This window comes from Meleagris gallopavo, chromosome 5 (assembly GCF_000146605.3).
Source record: "Meleagris gallopavo isolate NT-WF06-2002-E0010 breed Aviagen turkey brand Nicholas breeding stock chromosome 5, Turkey_5.1, whole genome shotgun sequence".
In the NCBI taxonomy this organism is placed as follows: Eukaryota; Metazoa; Chordata; class Aves; order Galliformes; family Phasianidae; genus Meleagris; species Meleagris gallopavo.
Genome location: NC_015015.2, coordinates 185,044 through 209,195, shown reverse-complemented (window position 1 = coordinate 209,195; position 24,152 = coordinate 185,044). Strand labels below are relative to the sequence as shown.

Below are 24,152 nucleotides of genomic sequence, written 5' to 3'. Positions count from 1 at the left end.
AAAAAACAAAAAACAAAACTACCCGCAGTTTATTTCTACATTTTCCATGCAGGTAAATATTGGAAAATGTGTATTTTCCCCTTGAAAAAACAATCCCTCAAATACTTTCAAGGTCAGTGTTAGGAAAATACGAATGATTGATCCAAAGTTTTTTTCAGCTATTTTTCTTTCAGACACAGCTATTACTTTGTGAAGACTGCGATTAAAAAGCCAAACTTTTCTGAGTTATTTAGGTTTTTGTTTTTTCAGAGAGGAGAACTCTGCTTTTTTCTCTCTTACTCGTCGATGGGATTGTAGAGTAAAATTCTGCAACAACCTTTCCTTGTCTTTTGTAGCTTCCTTCTCTATTTTGCTTAAGTCTTTGGTCCTTTGTGTTTGTACTTCAGGCTGTGACGCAGGAACTCTCATAAGAGCCCTTGACCATACTTGAGCTGGTGCTTTCTTCTTACAGACTATGTGAAATAAAACCGATGAGGGACAGTAGTATCATTAGTATGATTGTATTTTAGAGCAGTTGTATAAGTTCTACTGGTGAACTTCTTTTGTTGTTGTTGTCCACTTTTGCTGTCAGATTTCAGTTGGGACAGTCAGGACCAAAAGAAAGCAAGAAGTGAACCTCAAGATTTTTTCCAGTTTGAGAAGGACCAAGAAATCCCTTCGGGTCCTGTCTTTGCTGAGATCAAAGACTTCTGTACAGAAAACTTAGAGTAAGCATGTAAGTGTTGCATGCTGTTGAACTCAGTAGAACATCCAGTCTGATTTCACTGATGAATCAAAATCAGAATGATTGCAAAGCTGTCTGGTTTACTCTATGCTTTTTCCTGTGTGGCTCCAGGCCAGCACACCAGTCCTAATATGCAATAGTAAAGCAAGTAATTTTTTGAACATCAGATTGTTCTTATGATCTGTTATGTCTGCAGAGCGTAAGTGTAGTAATGTATCAAAAGAAGTAAGAGCGTGCCCGGACCTTTCAAGGTAGCAAAAGAAGTGTTTTGACATAGTCGAGCTAAGCAAATAGAATGGGCTCAAATAATAACCTAGAATATACTCAGATTTGCTAAAAGACATAAAATCAAGTACAGACTAAGTAATTAACTACTAATGCATTTACGTACTTGAATGTTTTGCTTATGTTACTTAAAATTTTCTGAATTCTACGTGTCTTTTGAGGTGAAAACCAGGAATTCCTTAGGAACAACGAGCTCCTGAAGTCGTGTTGAGGGCAGAAAGGCTGTGTTTGAAAGCGGGGTGGAATAAGAGACAGCGTGGAGCTGCTGACCTGAGTTGTCTTGGGCCAGCGTTTGCTGCAGCTCAGCGATGTGTTTCACCAGCAGTGCGAAGGATGCTGCCTTTCCGCATCCCATTGCCACTGATGATGTCAACACATGGTGTGTTGGTGGGTGACGGTCACTTTCTGCAGTGTTTTCTTGTTCTACTCTGAGTGTTGAGTTGGTGAAAGGAAGGACTGGTGGTGGGAGGTTTTGAGAGTGACAAACTTCACTTCGAAGTGGAGGAGTAACTCTTCTACCTTTGCAATTCCTTTTTTTTTTTTTCATGTAAACAGAGTGGGCAAGGGACAGGAAACATTATGGCATCCACTTGGCATTTGTCTTGAATTTCCAGAGGCAAAAAATCAGTCTGTGTCTCTCTGTTGTGTCTCTGTCTCTCCTATTCTCCACTAAATATTTGCTGAAAACAAGTTCATAACAGCTGTGCTAATTTAGAAAGAGAGCTTGTCTTTCTGCTGCTTGCTTGGCCACGTAGAAAGATACAAGTACCACATCCACAGGCCTTCCACAGTGCAGGGCTGTACCTACCTAATCCTGTGCTCGTAGTGATGGAGAGGGCTAGAAAGAAGCAGCACCATCTACTGACTAAAAAGCAACATTACTGATTCCAACCGAATAAGAATTGCAATGTCTTCTCAAACCACGTGAATGTAATTGAGACCTCCCTGGTTTATTAGCTAAGTAGCAACAACAGTTTTGGTTATGGGTTCTTACTGTTTAATTTCTCTTTATTTTGTTTTTTTTTTTGTTCTTATTTTCAGAATTTACCTTGTTTTTATTCTGATAGGAATTGAAAAGTTGATTCTGCCACTTAACTGCCAATTAAGTTGGTGGTGAGGACTTGTAAATAGCTATATGTTAATTATACGTTAATGCTGCTTGTAGCCTTTGGGCTAGTGATGTTGCTTGAAGCTGTTGTAAAAAGCCTCCACAAATAAGGAGAACGGCAGGTGGAAACTGAAGTTTTAGTTCCGCAGAGGTATTTATTAACCTAATAAATCATAGAATGGTTTGGATTGAAAGGGACCTTTTAAGATCATCTAGTTCCAATGCCCTGCTATAGGCAGGGACACCTCCCACTAGACCAGACTGCTCAAAGCCCCAATCAACCTGGTCTTGAGTCCTTCCAGGGAGGGGGAATCCACAACCTCGCTGGGCAACCTATTCTAGTGTCTCGCCGCTCCCACAGTAAAGATTTTCTAATATCTATCCTAATATCTAGTCTAAACCCTCTTGCAGTTTAAAGCCATTTTCCCTTGTCCTGTCACTACCTGCCTGTATAAAAATATTTTGGAGCCTATTTCTTTTGGGATTAGGCGTTCAGATGCTTTTGGAAAACTGGTCTTGTACAGGGATATTCTCCTTGGCTTTAATGGGGCAGTGAAACAGGAAGGAGAACAGATTTGGTTAAATGCTGTCTGTTCCAGAGCTGTTGTTAGTCAATACGGGTGAATTGCATAGCCTGTGAGAACTGGCTATCTTGTGCTGAAAGCTTTGTTTTTTTTCATGTAACGTTTGATGTTGTTAGTTGCTTAATTTTTTTAAAAAAGAACTTGTTCTTTAAACTGTTTTCTCACTGCAGTATTTGGTTCTATAGTCCACTGCTACAAGATCTTGCTGCAGGAAGAAGTCCTGCCATGATTGAGTTGAATTTTCTACTAACACAAGCACAGATTTCCAGGCCTTCCTAGGTAGTAAGTCTAAGATGTTTCTTTTTCCCGTCTATCTAGAATGCAGGCGTCATATTTGAAATCCAAGGACTGAGTGAAAGGAATTTGGGCAGAAATCATTTAGAAATTAATTGGAACTGCTATTGTCTGTCACAGGTCTTCTGAACTTCTGAAAGGTCTTTTATAAAACATACAGAACGCTACATTCTGTTTGGAACTCTATTTATATCTTGTCTCTTTCTAACAATAAATCTTAGTAAGGTTCCCAAATGTGGCTTATAGTCATAAAGTACTACTCTGGCAACTTTTTTTTAATCCAAATTACTTTATCTGCCCCTGAGAAATGTGTCATAAATTAGCAGCTTGGGATACAGAAGAGGAAATGTTTATTGAAATGATTTGAAAGCAAAATGAGTTACGAGTGTGAATTTGAGGTCATTAGGCTATTAATGCCTTGCAGTTTTATTCTTGAACATACACTTGACCTTTTAAAAACATTCTATTTTGAAATGCTACCCCTGAATTTTAACTCAACTTACAATATTTCATGGTCAGACTTGTTGAAATGGTTCCCATTGAGTTACTCGATGATCTGATTTCATGGGTTCTATGTGTCAAGGCATCAGAGGGGGAAAAATTCAAAGTGCAAGGAACTGGATAATGGTTGTTACATCACAAATATTTTTTGTATGGTGGATTCTTTTCCCCTATTTGTAATAGATAACTTTATCTCAGTCACGCAGGAAGCTTGAGCCTCTGGAGTGTGTCAGGTTCTGCCATACGTTCGTCAGGCCTCAAATAAAGCCTAGCTTTAGAAGCATTGAATTCCATGAATTGTTGCATTAGTGGGATGCAGCTATCTCTCTACACGTGAGCGTTGTAGAAATATCCCCACTTCCTAATTTAGCAAACTTCTCAACATCTGAGAATCCTTTCCGTATTGTGACCAGTCTGAATTGATGGACCTGGTGAGGTTCCACAGGAATAGGATTTCTCTTGTTTGGACTACTTCAACTTTGGAAAAGAGAATTATTTTTAAAAGTCAAGTCTGAAATCAGATGAAGAACAGATGAAGTCAATTCTGATCAAACAATCATAAGTTGAACTATGGGTCTGAGGAATAAAGTGGTCACACGTTGGTATCTGTGATAATGCCTAGATACCTTTGCTCTCTGTGCTACAATTGAAATAGAAATAGTGAATATTCTGTGTCAAAGGGTGTGTGTAACTTGCTGGCATCAGTTCTGTAAAAGTTGTTTTCATACTTGAAAAGTACTTTTCTATCCCAGTGCCTCAATTCCGAATTCCAACTCTGCCAGGTCACTCTTAAGGAAGTATTCAGTTTATCTTTGAATGTCTGAATCAGTTCTAATGAATTTTCAATACTCTGCATAAGCTCCAGTTATCCCTGAAGGTTTCCTTAATGCAAAAGATTACTTCTGGAGTAGGGGAGGGAACCGTTGTTCTCTCTTAGAAATGACAGGCATTCACATTCATTTCTCGTTAATGCTTTGCTACATTTGCCCAAAAGCACTGATGGAGACTCTACTGCCTTCTCCTTCACGTCTCATAAGCAGAAATTACTTTGCGTTAGGCTTCCGTGTTTCAGGAACGATTCTGAGGTTTGAATTTGAGTTTGGCTTCTTATCTCAGAAGCCTGAAAACAAAACCTAACATTTGAACGCTTGTGATCTGGAGCTGTGCTTTGTCTCTGGAGTAAGTTATTTGTGAACCCAAATACTGGAAGTTGAAATCCAAACATTTTCCTTGGTTTCTTTTGCTCCTTATGCTTTCCTCTTAAAGTGCTAAGTAAATTCAGACATGTTTCAAGCTTTGCTGAAAGCGCTGGGAGATGGAACAAACTTCTCAGCAGACCATCCTCCAGCTTTTGCTATGTAAATGAGCTGTTTTCCAGTCCTTGTGTCTTACTGCTTTGATATAACAATTAGGGCAAAAATATTGAATTGCCTCCTGATTAAATGCTGTGACTAGGAATTAGATAAGTGCTAAACCAGCAGACAGTTCATACTGCACACTGAATCATTAAATTCCTGTAGGAGTTCAGGTTCTTCGTTTTTGCTAATTAAAAGATGAGTTAGTAGTTGAGAGTGGATACTGCAGTGCTTGTGCTGTGTTATTTCAGATACCTTCATAATCCAAATCTAAATAATAAGATATATTTAAAAAAAAAAATCTTGACTACTTTGATTAACAGCTTTGCAGTAAGCAGAACAAGAGCAAAGTAATTATTCCAGTGAACTGGATTTCATGTAACTTATTTAAATTCCTGACACCTGTGCACTTCATTGATATGCATATGGGGAAATAACATTGGTCTAGGAGGAGTAGGCCACTTTTTGCTTGGATTGAAGTAAACCTCTTGTTATGCTTCCTGATCAGCATAGGTCCACATTAGTAAGCTTCAGAATACAAATTCCCATAATTTGGTCTTTGTCCAACACTTGCGCAGGATCTCATTTCTCCAAGCTGTGTGGCTCTACAAACTGAGCTTCACTTTCCTTGAGGTCAGTGAAAGAACGCTTCTGCTATGCAAATCTTTGGACAAGGGCAACTCTTGAAATGGAGTGATGTGTTGAAGTATTTTAGCACTGCACAATAAGAAAGAAAAAGAATTAAAGACATGGTGTTTTGAGAGAATGCAATTTTGCAAAACAAACAGTAGCTTTGGTGGATTTAATAGATAAAACGTATCAGTTCATCTTTACAGCAAAGGTGAATATATATCACGTAGGTAGCGTTATTTCAAATAGACGAGATAGTTCAATTAGTCTTTCACTTTTCTTTGGAGTGCTTTTTTTATGTGATACTAGGGTCTATTTAACTTACTATGTATAAAGCAATGGCAGTGTGTCCTATGAGCAGAAATTGGAAATCAGTGCAAAAGAATGTTACTCAGCGTTACAGCATTATTAATGTATTGGTCTGGGTTTTATCTGAACCCAAATAGCCTACTACACCATGATCTATTCAGATTTTTTTATAATGCTCTTTCTGGTTTTCAGGGCAGTTACTTGTAAAAAAAATAAAAATAAAAAAAATAAGTCATCATTGATGTGGAATGCCAGATAGATATTAGTGTGTTGCACAGGATAGACCTGGCTACGAATTTCTGCCAACCAAAGCACCTAAAAGCTTGGAATGAGCACTGCAGAATCATGTACAGTCTTTTCCTTTCTGGCTACTTTAGATGGAGAACAATCAATGATAATAACTTAAAAAGGAAAAAGCTGTTAGCGTCTCTGAAATTATTGTTATCAACCCCTATAAGAGCAGGCTCTGAAGCTGGATGAGCTAGTCTAGAGCTTGATCTGTATTCTGAAAATTCAGTGATGTTTTTTTTTCCTGATTATTTTTATGCTTCCTGTCTGTGATTGGAAGTAAATGTTTAAGTGCTGTGCGATGAATGGAGTTGATTTTGTTGCTATTACAGTCATGAGCAAAAAGTATGAAAGCATATTCACACAAACGGTGCAGTTAATTTTGCAGGAGTTAGGTGGTTTGGAGAAGTATTACTTATTGTCTCTCTCCTCATCTCTTTTGGCATCCTTCCGTAATGTTATCTGGCTTCTTAGTAGCTTTTACACGCGGAATCTGATAGAGCCCTCTCACTCTGAGCACAGAGACCCTTAGATACTACGCTGCCAGCACTGCTCTGTTGAGCAGATTGCTGTGCAGGGGCAGTAGTTCTTTTTCAAACAGAATTGGACCAAAGTATAAAAAACAAAACAAGACAAAAAAACAAACAAAAAAAACCTGTAGTGACTATCTGTAAATTGACTACTTGTGCCATTTAGTTTAAATCTTGACTTATACAGTTGTTATTCATTGTTGAAGGAGATTATGATTGTCAGAACATGCTTGGTGATCAGAAAAAAAAAAATATGATGAGGAATGGTCAGAGCCTGGTTTCCCAAGGCACTGTTTTGGCTTGCAGAACTGCTTGCTTCCCTGCTCTGTTTGAAAGGAATCAAAGCTTACATCTCATACAGCTTATTAAAAGCCCATCTGAAATTAGGTGAATTCTGGAGCTGAGATGCAAATCTAACTGTTCTATGAAACCTGTATTTTCTTGGGGGGGTTGGAAATAGACTTATTTTGTGTCCAGTGACTAATAGACAGACATGTCAATCTCCAGAAAGATGATGGACTTAGCGTGGAGATTTAGCTGCTGTTATGAAAAGGTGTTATCTTCACCAGTTCGCAATTTTGCCTGGAAATAGAATGTTGCTGGAAGGCTTAACAAGTCTTTTTAGCAGTACATCTTTATAATCCATATACAAATATTCATACAAACATATATCTGTTTTAAAAGCAATTTCTTTTGTGGGCAAAACACTTCAGCAAAGTTTATCTTTTAACCACCAAATGGGTGTGTGATGAAAATTCAAAGGAGTGAAAAACAAAAGCAACCAAACAAACATTGTGTGGTGTTAGTTAATGGACATTACTCTAATGTCCCTCTCACCAGACCTGGGTTGCTTTAGCTCTGGTATCCGAGAATAATTCATGTGCTTTTTATTTGGGACATCTGTATGTACTAGTTCGTATGAAATATCCTCCTATATTTATTAAATCATAAACACAACCGTATTTTTATGGAGAACCTAATCTAAGGCATGTACTCAATTGAGTCTGCAATTCTGTTTAAGATTTTCTTCCAGATGTAGAAGAGTTTTAAAATTCACTCCTATTTGTGAAATGCCATTGCCATCACTGTTCCATCTCAGTTCTGTGCCAGAAGTCAGAGCAGAATTGCAGCTGTGACAGGAACCCTTTGTGAGCGTTGGTGTTGGTGAGGCAGCTGTGTAACCACAGGTTCTGGGCATTCAGTTTGCCTTCACTGGGTTTTCAAAACCAAATGGTAGGGTATGATTTCTCTGTTATTGGTTTTGTTTTTTTTTCTCAGTCGTGCTTCTACCCTTGTCAACCCAGCAGAACCAAGATGTAATCTGTTGATTTTATATACACGCACACACACTTATATATATACTGATTAAAAACTGTATAGTGGAAAATACTTTGGGAATTGGGCTATATCTAAAGAAAACTCATGTAGTCAAAAGCTGTGGCTGGGTACATACTAAAGCTCCAATTTCCATTTTACTTGCAGGAGTTATTTAACCTAACCCCCAGCTCTTTTTAGAAAAAGTAGAAGTTCCTGTGTCTCAGTTTTTCCTTAATCTAGAGCTCCATTTTAGTATTTTTATTAGCACTGCTGTGGATTTCTTGGTGTTTTTGTGTGCATGTGTGATTGGTTGTCACTTCAGTTTTTGTTTTTAACATCTCAGATTTATTTGAAGTGCTAACTGAGTTTGGAGCTGCTATATATAGCTGCCCAGTTAGGAAGCAGTTCCCAAATGTACTTAAGGTTAAAAAGAAATATGACTTAATGAAACTGAAATATCTTTTCTAATACTTTGATAAGCTCAGCATAATAATATATATGCTATCTTAAATGCCTTGTTTTTACTTTTAATCTTCTTGTATTTCTTTGACATATTTTCTTTTGGTTTGAGGAAATGTGCTTCTGTGCCTTACAACTGGGTGTGTGTCTCACAGGTTGCTTGAAAGGCAAATATGTGGCAGCCTTTTTGGATACAAACTTTCCACATTAATTCCTGCTGGACTTGTGATGTTTTCAGGATCTGCTCTCGAGTTGCACTGGGTGATCCTTATGGGTCCCTTCCAACTCAGGATATTCTAAGATAAAGGTTTTCATCGTTACGTTGTGTTGTTTCTCATAACTAGACATGTTTTAACATTGGAAATATAAGCATCTGATGGGTAGGTTGGATTGATTTGGGATTTTAAGATGCTGCGTATTTTTGGCATCAAAGTTAACTTATGTGTTTAGCACTGTTATTGTATAGGAGTGTAGAGTGACAGAGCCTATGAAGAATGTGCATATTTGAGCACTACAACAGACAAATAAGAAATTATGCCTTCAACTGATAAGCATCATTTTCGTTTTTATTAAATGAAGCCAGGAACCACCTAAAATGTGCAGTCGTGTAAGTACAGATTGTCTCACAACTGCATAAGCATTATTTCTACTTAGCTATCATCTAATGTACATCTTTTGAAGGATATATTTTGGCAGATTAAAGAAAAAAAACACAAACAACTGAGAAGATGGGTCTTGCTTTTCTGAACCTGCAAGACCCTTTGACTGAAACGGTGAGCAGCTCTGGGCCCACATATTCTTTTTCCTGGTTACCTCAGCTGGAGATTTCAGAAGTGAAGAAATTCCTTCTTTGCCTAGCTATGTTCAGTACTTTCATCCTGTAGGTTAGTAAAGATAGCTTTATTAATATGTATTGTACATACCTTTTGGAGCTAAAATATTTCATCCTCACGAGAATTCCACTGCATTCTTTGTTTCTAAAACATGTCATGTTTTTTCACATTCGGTGTATGTTAAACATGTAGTGTGCACTTCACGTTCTCTCCTATAAGACTAACAGTTTCAGTAACTTGTTTATGTAATGTAGCATTTGCCAACCGTCACAAGTGAAAATAAAGCTTCATCTGCATTTGGCAGAACATGTGTTCAGTGGGAAGGGACCATGGAGGAAACCTAACGAAGTCTAAACACCTAGACAAGAAATAAAATCAAGAAGCACAATTGGTTAATTAAAAAATCTCTTGGGCACCAATTACTCTAATTCCCATCTGCTTTAGACAACTGTAATCCCAGAGGAACTTTCCCTGGCAGCAGTTCAGGGAAACAAATTCTTATTATGAGGAAGGTCTCCTAAGAAATGTCTTCAACTATGTCAGAACTGAGGTGTCTCGAACACAGTTTAATGATGTCTTCTTACATTTCTATTATTGTCAATCTGCTTATTGTAATCATTTGCATAAAAAGTAGAGGAATGCTGATAAAATTCAAGGAGTGATGGTCTGGAGGTTGGTCTGCTTCCCCATGGGCTCTGCTACAGTTGTTTTCTGCTGCTTAGCATTCATCTTCTCAGAAGGAAGTGATTTTCATTAGCCTAAGGAGCAGTCAGTATCACAAACTATCTTCTGAAGCACAAAGATTCACGATGGTAAAATGTATGAAACATCAATCTTTTAACAAGCAAAGAAGGAATATCTGCTGGATTTTGATTCCCAAGGCCTATGTTTTCAGTTAACTTGAATTCAGACTTAATTCTGTGTTTGCAATCACTTTGCAAGTCAAAGATTTTACGTGTTGTCCTGGAAAGCAACAAGTAATTAAGAACCAGAAAACTTTACCCAGGGCAACAGGATAGCTGACACTTAAAGCGGATGGTGCTTTCTTTCCTCTATATAAATGCTTGATCATTTCTCATTTTCTATTTCTGCGCAAGCCCAGACTCTCAGTGCTCCTCGTGGCATTAAGTGACATGGTTTAGTGATGGAACTCTGTCCGTCTGGCTGCTGGTTGGACTTGATGATCCTAAAGGTCTTTTCCTACTTAGATGGCTCTTTGATTCTAAATACAATTCCTTAAGATGTCTTCCAGTACATTTTGCTTTACAAACATCTGCTGTCTTTGTGAGGATGAGTTACATGACAACAGGGGTGTTTTACCTTGCTTGCATTGCCAGTTAGCTTCATGTTTAAAGTAGTTATGGGAAGCCTGAAATCAGACTTGACATAACAGGAGTGGAATGGGATGCTCTCTGGTGCATGAAGAAAGTCTGTCCCAGACCTTAAGAACCATCTCTGGTTGCTCGGCTTCCTATCCCTGGGACGTTGCAGCCAGAGAGCTGAACTCCTAAAGTCACTCTTATTCACAACTTTACAGATGATTCTTTTTTATTCTTAGTGTGTTGTCAGAGCTCTGAGATCGCCCTGACCTAAAAGTTATCACAAATTAACTGTCACAAGCACTGCGCTCTTCTGAGTCTTTTATCACTGTAACTCTAATTCCTGAAGCATCTTGCGTTCCTTCTGTGTCCTGCTGGAGGAAGCTGTTGTTATAACAGTGTTTTCCTTCATTTTGTATTTAATTGGCCAAAGAGATGTTCAGAAATGCACACGTGCTGCAAACAGCCCTAAATATTCAGTTCTGGGAGTCACTGTTTCGCTGGTTCCAGTCACCGTTCCTTGATTCCTTCTTCGTTCAGTCTTCGCTTAGGTTTATTAGCCTTTGGCAAGGCCTTCATAAGTCAGTTATAAATGTGTTCTATTGAGCTCTTGACCTCTGTGTTACCAGCTTGCTCCAGCAATCACGCACAAGGCTTTAGCAGAGAATCACGTAGTAACAAGTTACGGCTTAGGGAACATGTTTTGTGACTGTTATGAGGGTTTCTAGTTTTTCTATGGTATTTTCTGATGGTTTTGAATTTCCAGGTGGTTAATTTTAACTGTAATAACCCGTTGTTAACTGCTGTGTGAATTTACCAACACAACATGCGTCTAAAACTTACTTCTGTCTTTAGGAAAAAATGAAAATGGCAGAAACAACAATAAAAAATCATGCTACTTTTCAGTGCTAGGTTTACCAGCTTCTTGGTAATTCAGTCATATAGACGTTCGTGATCGGCTCCTCCGATGTTCTGTGTTTGCTGTAGTAATCACTGGTGTGATTTGAATTTCTCTTGTTTTCACAAGGGTGTTAGAAGTATGTGGGCGTAAGAGTGCAGAACTTAGCAGCTGTGTCAGGTGAAGCCAAACAATGAGAAATGAGACTTAAAAATGAAACAGGTGAACAAAACCCAGCTAAGCCAAGTTCTTGTTTCATTAGATCCTACTGATGTATTCTCACCTTCAGGTACTCAGTTTTTTATCCTGGTACTCTTCCCACATATGCCACCTTGGACAGCCCTCATATGAATTCACTTTGCTGCTTTTTAGGTTCTACTTCCCTAAATCACATCTGTTATTAAGCCTTCAGGAACTGTAACCCTTTCTGAAGGGATCTTAAGAGCTATTTTTGAACCCCAGTTGGCTTACTGCTACAAAATCCAAGTGCACAGATGCTGGTACTTTGTTGATCAACAGTTCCTCTAGAAACTGAGAAGTTAATTTGTGGTGGTTGATTCTGTATAAAAAAAAAGCTCCATTTTTCTTTTCCTCGTTATGTTTCAATAGTGCTGGTTCAGCATCCTAATTTCTAAGCATTTATGTGCCTTTGTACATTGCGTAAATTAACTAAGTTGTGAGGACATGCGCATGATCAGAAATTCCTGCAATCAGTACAGCAAAGAGGTATTATGAAGTGTTTCTACTCCAAGCTGTTTTTTATATCTAATTCACCTATAGAAAAGCATTTCTAGCTGACGTGCTTTGTCTCTGTCCCTTACAATATGAGAATTGACTTTACAAAATGCTTCGTGAGTTGTTTATTTTCTAGAAATCTTGTAAATGATCAGCAATCATTTTTTCAGAACTGTCATCCCTCATCATCAAATGTTATTCAGATTTATCCCGTGCATTTCTGCTTTGATAATACGGCATCTTTCCTGTTACCATGGGAGAATGCATAAGGGCTGTTGTTGTACTTTCAATTTGGGTAAAAAACACCCAATCAAATAAATCACAGGTCATTTTGTCTATCTCTCTTTACGTCCTATTATGTTTGATGAAGTTCATAGGCGGCTATTGAATTTTCATGCTCGGCATCACAATGGCCCTTTACCTCAAACTGGAGGAAGGTAGATCTGAGTTCCTGGAAAGCTAAGTCTGGGAACGTTTTGAAATCCCCAAATGCTCTGCAGATAGATGACCTTTTACAGGAGGTAGGGGTTAGCTTTTGCTTCAGAAAATTATTTGTTTTTCAGCTCGGGATCTTTGTACTCTGCTGGGGATTTTCTGTGGATAGACTACATTTATGGCAAGGCCTATTCTTTGAAATGTCAAAGTACTTTAAAAGAAAAAATTCTTCAGAGGAAGAAAGGTAACAGTCATTACAGAGGATTATTTTCCCATAATTTATCTGAAATCAGGTTATGGCCATTTATTTGAAGCGTGCCATTTTGGTAGTTGGTGATTTGAGCACATTTGGTGCCATCACTTATGTACATGCATCTACAAAAAACCTTCAAATTTAAAATCATCTTTGAGGATAAGCGAAAAAAAAAATTCTTTTGAGTGTTGCATCATTTTTAAATACTTTCTTGCCTGTCTAAAGCTTATGTTTTCAAATAAGTATGTATTTTTTCTTTATCTAGCAGTAGAAAGCAGTAACGTAGCATTAAGCTGGTTGGGATTTAGTTGGTGTAAAGCCACCAACAGCATTTCTATCCATATCATTATATATCTTAACACTTCTACAGCAAAGATACACTGGGTAGGCCATAAAACTTTGAGCAGATGTTTTCAAGGTTTCATATGATTGCTGCAGCAATTTAATCACAGTCATAAATAATGTATTTGTCAATAGTTGTGTTGTGACTAATTTTTCATAAATGGGATCAAAGTGGAAGTTAACTGGCAAAATGCTGTATGATCGAAGTGAAAGGACATAAACACTACCTTACTGCAACACACTAAAACTTTACAGCTTCTAGATTGAACTCTCAAGTCATTAATAATATAGATAAGAATTAAAAGATAATAGTGGTTCTTATGATAGCTCACACATCCCAGTGGACATCAAAATAGATGTAGAGATGCATTTAAGTACATCCATACACTGTTAAAAGACAAACCGCAGTGTGAAAACTAATTTTTTTCATGCGCTTTGCTTAAGAGCAAAAAAATTCTGTAGATGTACTTACTCCCTATGATATCACAGATCATTGAACCTTCAAGTGTAATAAAAAGTCAAGATTTTTGAGGCCTTAATTCAAATAATTTGGGAATATATTGCTTTACAATGTCTAAATATTAATTGACATGACTCATAGGTTTGGGTCAGATCAGTAACAATTATAAAGACTTTGAAGTGCAGCCTACAATAACCGCTTCAGTCCCATTTCAATTAAGTTTGTTCTACTAAGAATTTCCACAAAACTCAGATCAGAAGGCCTGCTATTTTTTAGTGTTACTGCTGTTATTCTGAAAATATTCAGACAGATTTGTTTCAGCGGAGCGTGTGGGAAGTCTGTTGTATACTGTAATTCTTAAAACTGTGACGGTGCTTTGTTCCAGCCTTGCATGTACTTTATGTAGAGGTGTTTATGTTGATGTGCATATATGCACACCTGCATTTACATGGTTTTCAGCACTTTACTAATAAAAGCGTGTATAGAGAATCCTATTACAATATACCATGTTTATGTGAGTAGTATATGATGTGTTAGAATGATAGATCCTATGTGGGACAACTGAATATAAGGGAGATTCTTGCAGGACGGAAACTGGTTTTCATGTGGCATGACCAAGAATTGCCTGATGTTGTTGTATGCCTGTACACAGAACGTGGAAAGGAAAACCAGCCCCTGGGGGAATCGTGTTACTTGAAAATACCATGTATTTAGGGAGGGAATATTGCACTTAGCTGCAGGAAAAGTGATTCCTGATACATCAGTCTTAATTACGTTGTTTGAGGATATTTGGTTTGCTCGTTGTTGTCATTGTATTGGAGAAAGCCTTAGTTGTTTTCTTCCGCCTTAGTTGTTTTCTTCTGCCAGTTCGATCAGCTTTCTAGAAATGCTGGCATCAATTATTTTGGGAAAGCCAAAATAAAACAGGCACATAAAAAGAGGGAAAGGCCTCCTGGCGAGGCTTTTACCCTCATCCTCCTGCTTCACTTGGGGAGTGGGTTGCTGAGTGTTAAGAGGAAGGATCTCCTCCAGCATCGTGGCTTCAGGAGTGGTGTTTTAGAGCCGAAGTTGTTGGACAGCGTGCTAGGGATGTTTGGAGCTGCCTACCAAGTGCTCTGCGAGGGTTGGATACAGGGGAGCAGTAGTTTTTGCTGGCTGTCCTCATAAAATGGCATATTGCTCAGGCTGAAACCTGCTCCATCTCAGGCAGGATTTATTCTCTTGTAGTTTGGGTTATTTGGCTATCTTGTGATGTTCTTCTATAGCACTTGAGGCAATCTGATTAATCTCCACACACTACTTACACATCCAGCCTTCATAATAATATTCAGTACTCTGAATCTAACTTCTTAAACTAAAAAAAAACAACTTGGTGAACTGTAAATGAAGGTCTTGTTAGAACTTTTCTTTTGTTTTATCTGCTCTCTAAAGGTGTTGAACTCTTTAGAGACAAATTTATTAGTGTTCACAACAGGTGTTTAAAAATTGGACAGTATTGACTGCACTTTTTTCCTTGCTTTTCTTTCTGATCATCATGGTTCAGTTCTTGAAGATGTCATTGAGAAGGCTGTACGTATTCTAAATGCCTGTGCTAGGTCAAATGTTTATTTTACGATGTTAGTGTAAAGCCTTGTATTGCACAGATTCTATTGGAGATCTTTTACACTTTCTTTTCCTGTGCTAGAAAGATATAAGGTAATCTCAACATAAGCATTTATCTGTTTTACAGTTCTTTGCTGTGTAGTGACTTACATAAACTACTGCTTTCTGCCCTTTTTATCAGCTGGAGATTCTGTGAGTCAACATTTCATTCTTCAAGAATACCCGTTAATTACTTGGTCATTCTAGATGTTATTATAAAACTTATGCTTTTGTAGATGAGCACAGGAGGGTTTGCAGGCACAGTAGTTGTGTATAAATTACACCAAGAGATTGGTGTTATCAGTTCCCTAACTTATTTTGATATAAAGTAAGAAGGTTGCAAGGATGCGTGGAGCATGGAAAAAGTGTGTAAGGTGGAGAGTAACCAGCAAGGCTGCAGTGCAACTGAAGGAGAGTCAGATGGGCGCGATGGAAATCAAATATTCAGACAAAACAGTAACTATTTCTGATAAATTAGATGTTTTTTGCTTGTAAGGATATGATTTGGTCAAGAATGGTTTTGAAAATGGGGATTGTGCCTTGGTACATTCTGACGATCCTTTCAGACTTGTTTTCTATGTTTTTCAATGTTGTGTTTAACAATCTCTCTGAAGTTGATGTGAAGTCTTTTGTCCTACAGTTGCACACTCGTAAAATGCTCTTGGCATGACTAAAAAGCAAACCAAACAGACTTTGTTCATTCCTAGAATGCATTTCTTTTTCTTTCTATGGCAGCAGCTAAGAGGTCAGACCGTTTTTTGTGGAGCATTAAATGCAACATAGGCAGATGGGAAAATGACATAGTTTGAGCTCTAGATTTTACACTGGTGCGTCCTCCCCGTGGGTAGCCTGATGTGGTCAGGCAGATGGATTTGGTCATTTCTGATGGGCCCTTCCAACTGAACTGCTATATTTCAAGGGAGCTGTTCATCAATGTGAACTAAAGCTTCTCAAATTCATTTTGTCTCTGTTATGGATTAAGTTGAAAAAGAAAAAATTGGATTAAGAAGAAATATGCTTCAGCTCAGGTAGATAGAAATTGTGTGGTACTCTTTTTTTTCCTTCAAAATATTGGGGAATGTTTTTGGCTTCTGATACTTATTTCAGTGATCTTATGTTTTTTGAGCTGTATCAGACAAAAAAAAAATACACCGAACAAATCTGTTGCTTTGTTGCCTAAAGTTGCAAGGAACTGAAGGATAAAGTAGATCTCACCAGAAAACAGGTATATGACCTTCTGGCGCAGCTCATCAGGTTCCGCCTTAGTGTTATTTACGTTCTGCGGTGTTTTTGGTTTCAAAGAAATGAGACTGATTTCTTCAAGTATTCCTGAGGTTCTTGAGTGCATAACCAATACAAAAGCTTAATCAGTCATGTTCTGAGTTTTCTTCTCAGAGATGGAACTTTTCCAAAGGTATGCTATTTCCTGTACCTCCATATCCTCTCGATACCTTTTGGTGTTCTTTTGACTTGTGCAGCTTATGTGTTACAGTCATCAAAGCTGCTTTTCATGTGTTTTGTATGCCTCTAGATTCCTGAAGGTGATCACGAAACTCCTTCCTGTATTATTTGTTGCTTACCATCACTATTGCCTTTATCGTGCATTCTGCTATTTCTCCTTGCAGTGCTTAAAGTATCCACTCAAGTTCTTTCTCCTTGCCGAAAGAAATATATCAGTGTTAAGAGGATGAAAGGCAGGTTAACTGTGTTTATCATGAGGGTGGTTATAAGGAAATTTGAGTAAATTAATGAATTTCTCAGTGTCTGTCCAATCTCCACACTGGGTGCCCGATCTCCAGACTGGGTGCTATCTACACTGTGCAATTTCTGTCTTATGAGTGGCATCTGTGTAGATAATCAAGTTTCTTTCTTCATATTGCTGCCTTAGTACAGGAGTGTTTAATATGGTGCTTCATCAGATGACTAAGACAAAATTAATGGATATAAATAACTGCTGTAATTATCTAGACTACGGTAACTCTCCATTTTTTCGGTACATGGTTACAGCTTGGACCGGGATATACATCAGAAAATTTTATCTAATTAGCGGGGGCGGAAAAACCAACAAAATGCAAGTACTACCTCTTTTTTTTTTTTGTAGCTGTTTCAAAAACCTTCACATTTTTCCCTGTATGACTACGGGGAAATTAAACATAATATAAAATCCTCTATTATCTTGCAGTCAATACCACAAGTAGTTTTTAGCCATATCAAATAATGTACACTTAATTACATTTTTGTAATTACATGTACATTAATTACATTTTATTAACAGCAAAAACATTTTAAAATATCAATATGAAACTAATATTTTGGACACTTAGCTATCCTTGATTTTTATATATGGCAGCACAAGCTACAAATCAAAATGACTTAGAAGGGGATTGGCACTAAATAAGGAATTTCTGAATATTCTTTGAGTGTAAGAAGGCAGTACATCAGATAGTCGAAGAAATCCTTTCTACTTTGCTGATGTGAGCGAGAGAGAGGGAGGAGATGCAGATTTCACAAATGCATTTAATAGTAGGCTTTTTGAGCTGGGGTTAGAGTTGCTGTTGTATTTCAACTTCAGGAATTTCTTGCAATTCTTCTGAGTCATCTAGAAGTATTACAGCTTCCGGAGCTGAAATCGGAAGAGCATTGGGCTTCAGCTGAAAGACACGATTCTGAAATACTAATTGTTGGCTGTTGGAGCTGTGAATGTGCTCATGGCTATTAATGGCCTGGCTCTCAAAGTGACCTGCGCTCTGCGCACCAGAGTTCTTTGGGGAAGTCCATAAAGGACAGAATACCCAGCTACCATTTCTGGCACTCCTCAAAAAACAATCTCGCTGTCTCTAGCATCTCTGCTTTTATTATCAAGGTAAACTTGCAAAATAATTTCTAAAGTAAAGCCTGCAAACCTAGATGTAGCAGTCTGTGAGGCGGTAAAAAAATACAACCCCGTAGCTCAGTAGAGACATTGGTTTATAGCACACTTTGGTATTCCTTTCCTACACTAACTTCTATTTATACTGTAGGCAATAAAATCACTTTTCCACCAACTTTTCACCTTGTTTTTGTCTTTTTGCTGCCTCTCTTTAACTTTCTCTTGACCTCACAAATCCAATCCTATCACCTTTCTTCACAAAGATGGTTTACTGAAAGTGCAGCTAACGAATCTCTTGGAATTGTATTTAGCTTTGAAAGATGGTTTTATTTTGTTTTTTAAGGACTTGAAATTTTGTTGTGTATCATTTTGCTTGGTGTCAGGCAGTTTAGGTTCCCGTCTAAACTTCAGTAAAGCTTCCTTTGATATGGAAAATGAATGGATCTGTAAATCTGTGAGAGATCTCCCAAAGCTCCTTTACCACTTGAATTAGAAATCTGAGATTTAAGTAACTGTTTTGAAAAAGTGTTGCTTCTGATTCCCCCCCAGTGCAGACTCTCTCTGCAGGGATCGTGTGGATGGCCACTATCTGTTCTTCAGATCTGTGACCTGCAGGAATATCTAGTAGTGCTTGACATAATCATGACCTGGTGAAATGGATGGAAAGAAAGCTTTCTGAAAAATCCATCAGTGATGGAAAAACTGCTTTGAAAAATGCTTTCTAATACTACTAGAGTCAATGTCCTCTGTCTTTGTTACTGTCATCATCTGAACAACAAAAACAGAAAGACCACCTTAAGAATTAATTGTAACCATTCTGCCTTTAACTCTGTGCTAATTGAAGTGGCTGGTCTGGATTCCCAGGGAGGATGGGTTATGAAGTGGAAGTAACAATGGTCTGTAAACTGCAGCAGTGCTGCTGCTGACAGTTGGAGGTTCCAACAAACTTGCCATTCGGTGATAGATGAGAGAGGTGCATGGGTCTAACAAGTTACAGTTAAATATTTTCTTCAGAAGCAAGTGTTAGTAAGTCCAACAGGAGACTGTAGACAAAATGATCAAGTAACAGGAGTTAGTTGTAAAATGCATTCCTTGGAAGATGATGCTATTTTGCAAACAAACCAGTGTGCTTGAATTACAGTGCCGGTCTGCAAATGAATATAAGCTAATTGGTGGAATCACCTTGTTTCTTTTTTATTTTTATTGTGTCATCTACTGTCTTGATGCTTAACCATAAGCTCCACAGAAGTTTGTCCTCCCTCTATCTTTTCTGTGTGTCTTTGATAAAAATATGGTTTTTGGTTTTGGTCTTTTGTATTCCCAGAATGTGTTACTTTACAAGGAGCGTTGCCTTAACACATCTCTAAGTACTTACGTAATTAAGTCCTACTCTTACCATAGTTGAGGCTTTAATCGCTTAATGAATCATTATAAAAATCCTTCTTACAAAAAAAAAAAAAGATTGTTTGAATAAATATTAGACATATGTACTGTTAGAGTGTTTTTGTATGCGATTTGTTCAGACACAAGCCAGTCATTTTTTTCTCCAGCCTGTTGTCTTTAATGTTCTTCCTGAGAAATGCCTGTTTTCTATCCATGCAGTATTGACTTTACATTAACACTTGACTTGAATTGTTATCCTAGCCATGCTGAGAGCTCCTTAGAAATTTCAGTTTGAACTAGTGCAGAAGTGGGAGGTTTATCAGGTGCCTTAGGGGAAGAAGAATGTGGAGTGAAAAGCAACAGCTAGCCCACAGAGGTTGAGCAGTTAAAGAATTAAAATGTGGTGATAAGAAGCCACTGGATAACCTTTCAAGTGTGGAGCAGATGAGAAGCTGAATCGTTTGATTGCTTTTTCATTGGTATTTTAGTTGGAGATGCTGAGAACAAGTGTGTTACATTAGTCAGAAGGGGCTGAATAAACTCTCAAGATGCTGAAGTTGGGATTGAGACTGAGGCTGTAACTTAACACAAGCTTTTGCAGCTTTATTGTTGTGTGATTTAATTTGGAAAGAGTGTAGATAAGTCTGGTTGGTTGGTTGGTTTTCAAGTGGTGGCTGTTGCCAAGGTGAACGCAGGGGTGTTGAGCTGCCGAGGGGCTCTGGTAATAGTGTGGAGGACCACAGGACCACGTTCTGCCCCTCTGTGGGAACTGGGGGACCCCGAGCACTAGGATCCTGAAGGCGGTGATAGCTGAGGGTGGCCGTAAGCTGCGTCTGGAGGAGACGCGGTCTAGGAACTGCTGGTGCTCCATGTTTGCAGCAATAAACTTGCTCAGTGTAATTGAAGCTTCACATTAGGTTTGCAGAACCTGTCTCTATTTAATTTACCCTTGGGAGTTTTCTAGGATTCCCAAGATAGCTCTTGAAACTCATTGTGTGGGGAAAAAGAAAGAGATTTAAGAACGTGTTTACTGTCTGGTATTGGAATGAATTCTGAGTTAAAACATTGCAAGCAGCCATGGTCGTTCTGTAACATAGCTCCCCAAAATAGCCAGTGTACAGAGGAAGAGTTTCTGTCAACATTAAATCTTGCAAGATCCATTCAAAAGCAGCTTTGATTTTAATCCTGTTCTGCCTGTGTAACCAAGGGTGCAGGCAAGACTTTACTAGCTCTTTTGCAGTCTCTGTGCAATTTTAAAGGCAAATTTCTCCAGATTAGTTCAGTTTTTGCCCCAGTTGAACCCAAAAGGAGCCCCAACTGCTTTTCTCTTTCTGTGTCCCTGCTTCTCTAAGCATAGCAGTGTTTCTGTAGTAATACTTAAGATGCTATTCTCATTGTGTCAGGAAGCAAAGATTTCTATGAAATGTATTAGAAATGAATACTCCCTGTATTGTCGGTGTAAAAATATGCTGCTGATATGCACGACTAAACAGGCAAATGTAATTGAGCTGCTGGGAAGTTAAATATTGGAGAGGCATTGTATTGACTGACAGTAGTATAAATGGTGAACAGACCTCTGCAAACATTTGCTGTCATTACCCTTCGCTTCTTGGATTCCAAGGAGAAGGGAAGTTGAGAACAGTGCCACAGAGCTGTAAGAAATCATCACAAGTGTCTCCAAAGCCATTTTCTTTGTCTAATAGGGCAGCAGATTTCTCCAGATCTAAATGGGCTTCAAATGCAGCACAGACCAATCGGTTTTGGAAAAACTCTATTCTAGCTGCACACGGAGGGGAGTTCTAGTAGCGATGCAATTTTTCTTCCGTCTGTACTAATAGAAAAACATTTTGTTTAAGAAAAATAGAATGTGACTGCTGGTGGAGGAGGTGGTAGAAATGCAAATTGGACTATTAGCTAGCTCTATGGTAAAACATGAAGGCCTAAAAATGGGACAGGAACATTGTGCAATCCTCCAATTCCCTGCTTCCTTTCCTAGTCACCTGCAGGTTGTTCCGCAGCCTTACTTGCTGGTCATCCAACATGCTCATCCTTTCCCTGAACAGCAGCATCCTCTGTCTCGATGGTAAGGAGTAACTAAACATTTCTCTCGTGAGCTAAAAGATTTTCTGGAGACCAGTGATTGTCTCCCCTACGTTTTGGTAGCAGCAGTCAGAATGCACTTGCTGCGAGCTTCCAGCGTTAGTTGGACACCTGAATGCTAAACAACTAATTGATCTCTGAACAATTAATACTTACAGAGGAAGGAAAGGCACCCTGTAGCTCAATCTCTTGAAAATTCTTCTCAATTGATAGGACACGCTTAGTTTCTCTTCTCCCTGACCGTTCATTTCATCTTGGGTTCAAATTTAGAAATGTTACATTTCTAGAATGGGTTAAGGCTGCTTCAAGAAGGCTTACAGTTCTGTGGGGAGAAGCTTGACTGGTTAGAAATGAGGCTTTGAACACCTGCAGACCACACACAGAATTGAAACTTCTGATTCCTTAATTGAGCACTACAGTTATTGACTCCTGTGTAAAAGAGTAGGCATCCTTCTTGCCAGTATTTGAATGATTTAATCCTCTGTTGGTATCAGTATAGATACATGAATCTTCTATCCCAGTAAGGCTACCACAGAGCTGAGCAGGAGATTTCAGGCATCTGTCGCCTTCGTGTTTCTTAGCTGGTTTTGGTGGCCTCTCCTCTCTGACCTGATACTTGTAAGGGCTCTAAAAATTTACTAGGGTTGTTTTACTTTGAGGAGCCTGGACTTCAAAGTCAAGTGTTGCACAATGAGTATTAGGCCTTAGTAGGTAATTCCTTAAACTTCAAGTATCTATTTGAAATCGGAGAAGCAGAACGAGGGAGAGGAAGGAAAATGGCAAAAACACCACCTTCAATATCTTCCAGGCAGTGCAAAGATATTCTGCAGTAGTTAGTGGAATCCTCTAAAATCTCACCTTAAAGTGAGCTCCTTGTCTCCTTATCAGAAAAAGCAAAAAGGAAGTCTGCAGATCTTCTGAAATGTTTCTGCTTGCTGGGAAAGCTCAGTTGCAGAAGCAGTGGGGGAGTGGAGGCAGGGAATGTTTTCTCCAACCATAACAGCTCCATCAAATGCAGTATTACCCCAGTAATGACTTGTGCCTAAGTCATGGGCAGCAACTCTGTCCCAGAAAGGAGACAAAGAAAAGCAGATGCTTTCTTTCTCTGTGAAATTTGCCATGGGTAGTTGGATTCATCCATCCGTTTGCACGCATCTTTGACTGATGCATCATGCTGGATGCTTTAGGCACGCACCAATTAGTAGAACAAATAGAAAACACCGAGGATGCTTGTGCTTAATGATACTGCCCGTATTCTAAAACATCCCTACAACAAATAACTCATTTCATGGCTGGTGGCAGTGCAAGTTAATTCATCTGTATCAGTTGCTAAGTGGAAGCATTTACTTTTAACAAGACACACTGCATTGTACCTTCCCAGGAAACATTCCAACACTTTAGCTTTTGGACAAAAGAGAGAAGCTAGAAGAAACAGGCCAATTCAAGGAGGAAAAAAGTAATAGATGTAGGATGTATGAAGGAGTTAATAGATGCAGCTGAATTAGTTAACTTTGAGCTTGATACAGTGTAAAAGCAAAAAAAAAGCTGTGAAGAGGACTTGAAGTCCTCTGAACAGCTTTCAGTTAAAACCAGAACTGTGGCTCAGAACAAGGGTAGGTTCTGCAGAGGTACCTGCAGTTCCTGCTGTGAATGCTTCACTCAGGTAATTGCTTTTCAATCAATCTTAGCAAAAGAAATGAGAAGTCAAGTACAGAGAACGAAGCAAATTCGCAGGTGTCTTGTGCCAGTGTGGTTATAGCTGTCATTTTCAGTTGTGTATTGGTTTGTTTTTCTTCAGTGACAAGTTGATTGAGGAACCTGGAAAAAGTGAACCTTGTTCTCATGAAATGAATGAGCTGAGCATAGCAGTCAGATGATACCCAGGAGTCCATGACGTTGTTGAGCTGTAGTCACTCATTTAATTATCGAAATGAACGTGGGTCTTTGGATGGGTGCAACAAACAACCATGCATAACCAGGGGAGGGGAGCAGTGAAGGGAAAGGTGGGCACTACTGATAGTTGTGCATTTGTTAAAGAGCTGGATGAGACAAGTTCTTACCATGAAGTGTGTTGTACGTGTATTTTGAGGCTGTGCTAGTTCACGTACTTGATAAATACATAACGTAAAGACAATTTTCTGTCTTTTTACTGTAGTGAGGACAGGCTTGCAGTACTGAAGCACTCAGAAAGCAGTCTTTCAGAAAGTGGAATGTTCAGCATGCTTATAGAGCCCAACGGAGAGCACCTTTATCCGGCAAAGCAACGCTAGTTCGTTGCTGAACAACTGGGAAAGGTCAGTGTAGAACCCCAGTGGTTACAACCAGCAGCCCAGGCGCGGCTCCGAGCCGCTCGCTATTTGCTGCACTTCTTTGAGAGCCGCACCGATGTGCGGTTCGGACCCAGCGCCCCGCCTCGGCAGCGAGCAGGGGCTGAGGTCGGCTGGGTTTTTGCCCCCCGGGCTGCCTGAGGCATTCGGGTGCCGCCGAGCTCCGCCGCTGC

At 38.9% G+C, this 24,152-nt stretch overlaps 1 protein-coding gene across 1 annotated transcript in view; it reads left to right on the top strand.

Moving 5' to 3' along the window:
* The first annotated feature begins 1,317 nt into the window (after window positions 1-1,317).
* Window positions 1,318-24,152, top strand: part of SPON1 (spondin 1) — a 195,920-nt gene continuing 173,085 nt past the window's right edge. Inside the window, exon 1 of the mRNA XM_031553354.1 lies at window positions 1,318-1,396. Within this exon, the coding sequence (XP_031409214.1) occupies window positions 1,318-1,396 (79 nt within the window). The remainder of the gene's footprint in view (window positions 1,397-24,152) is intronic.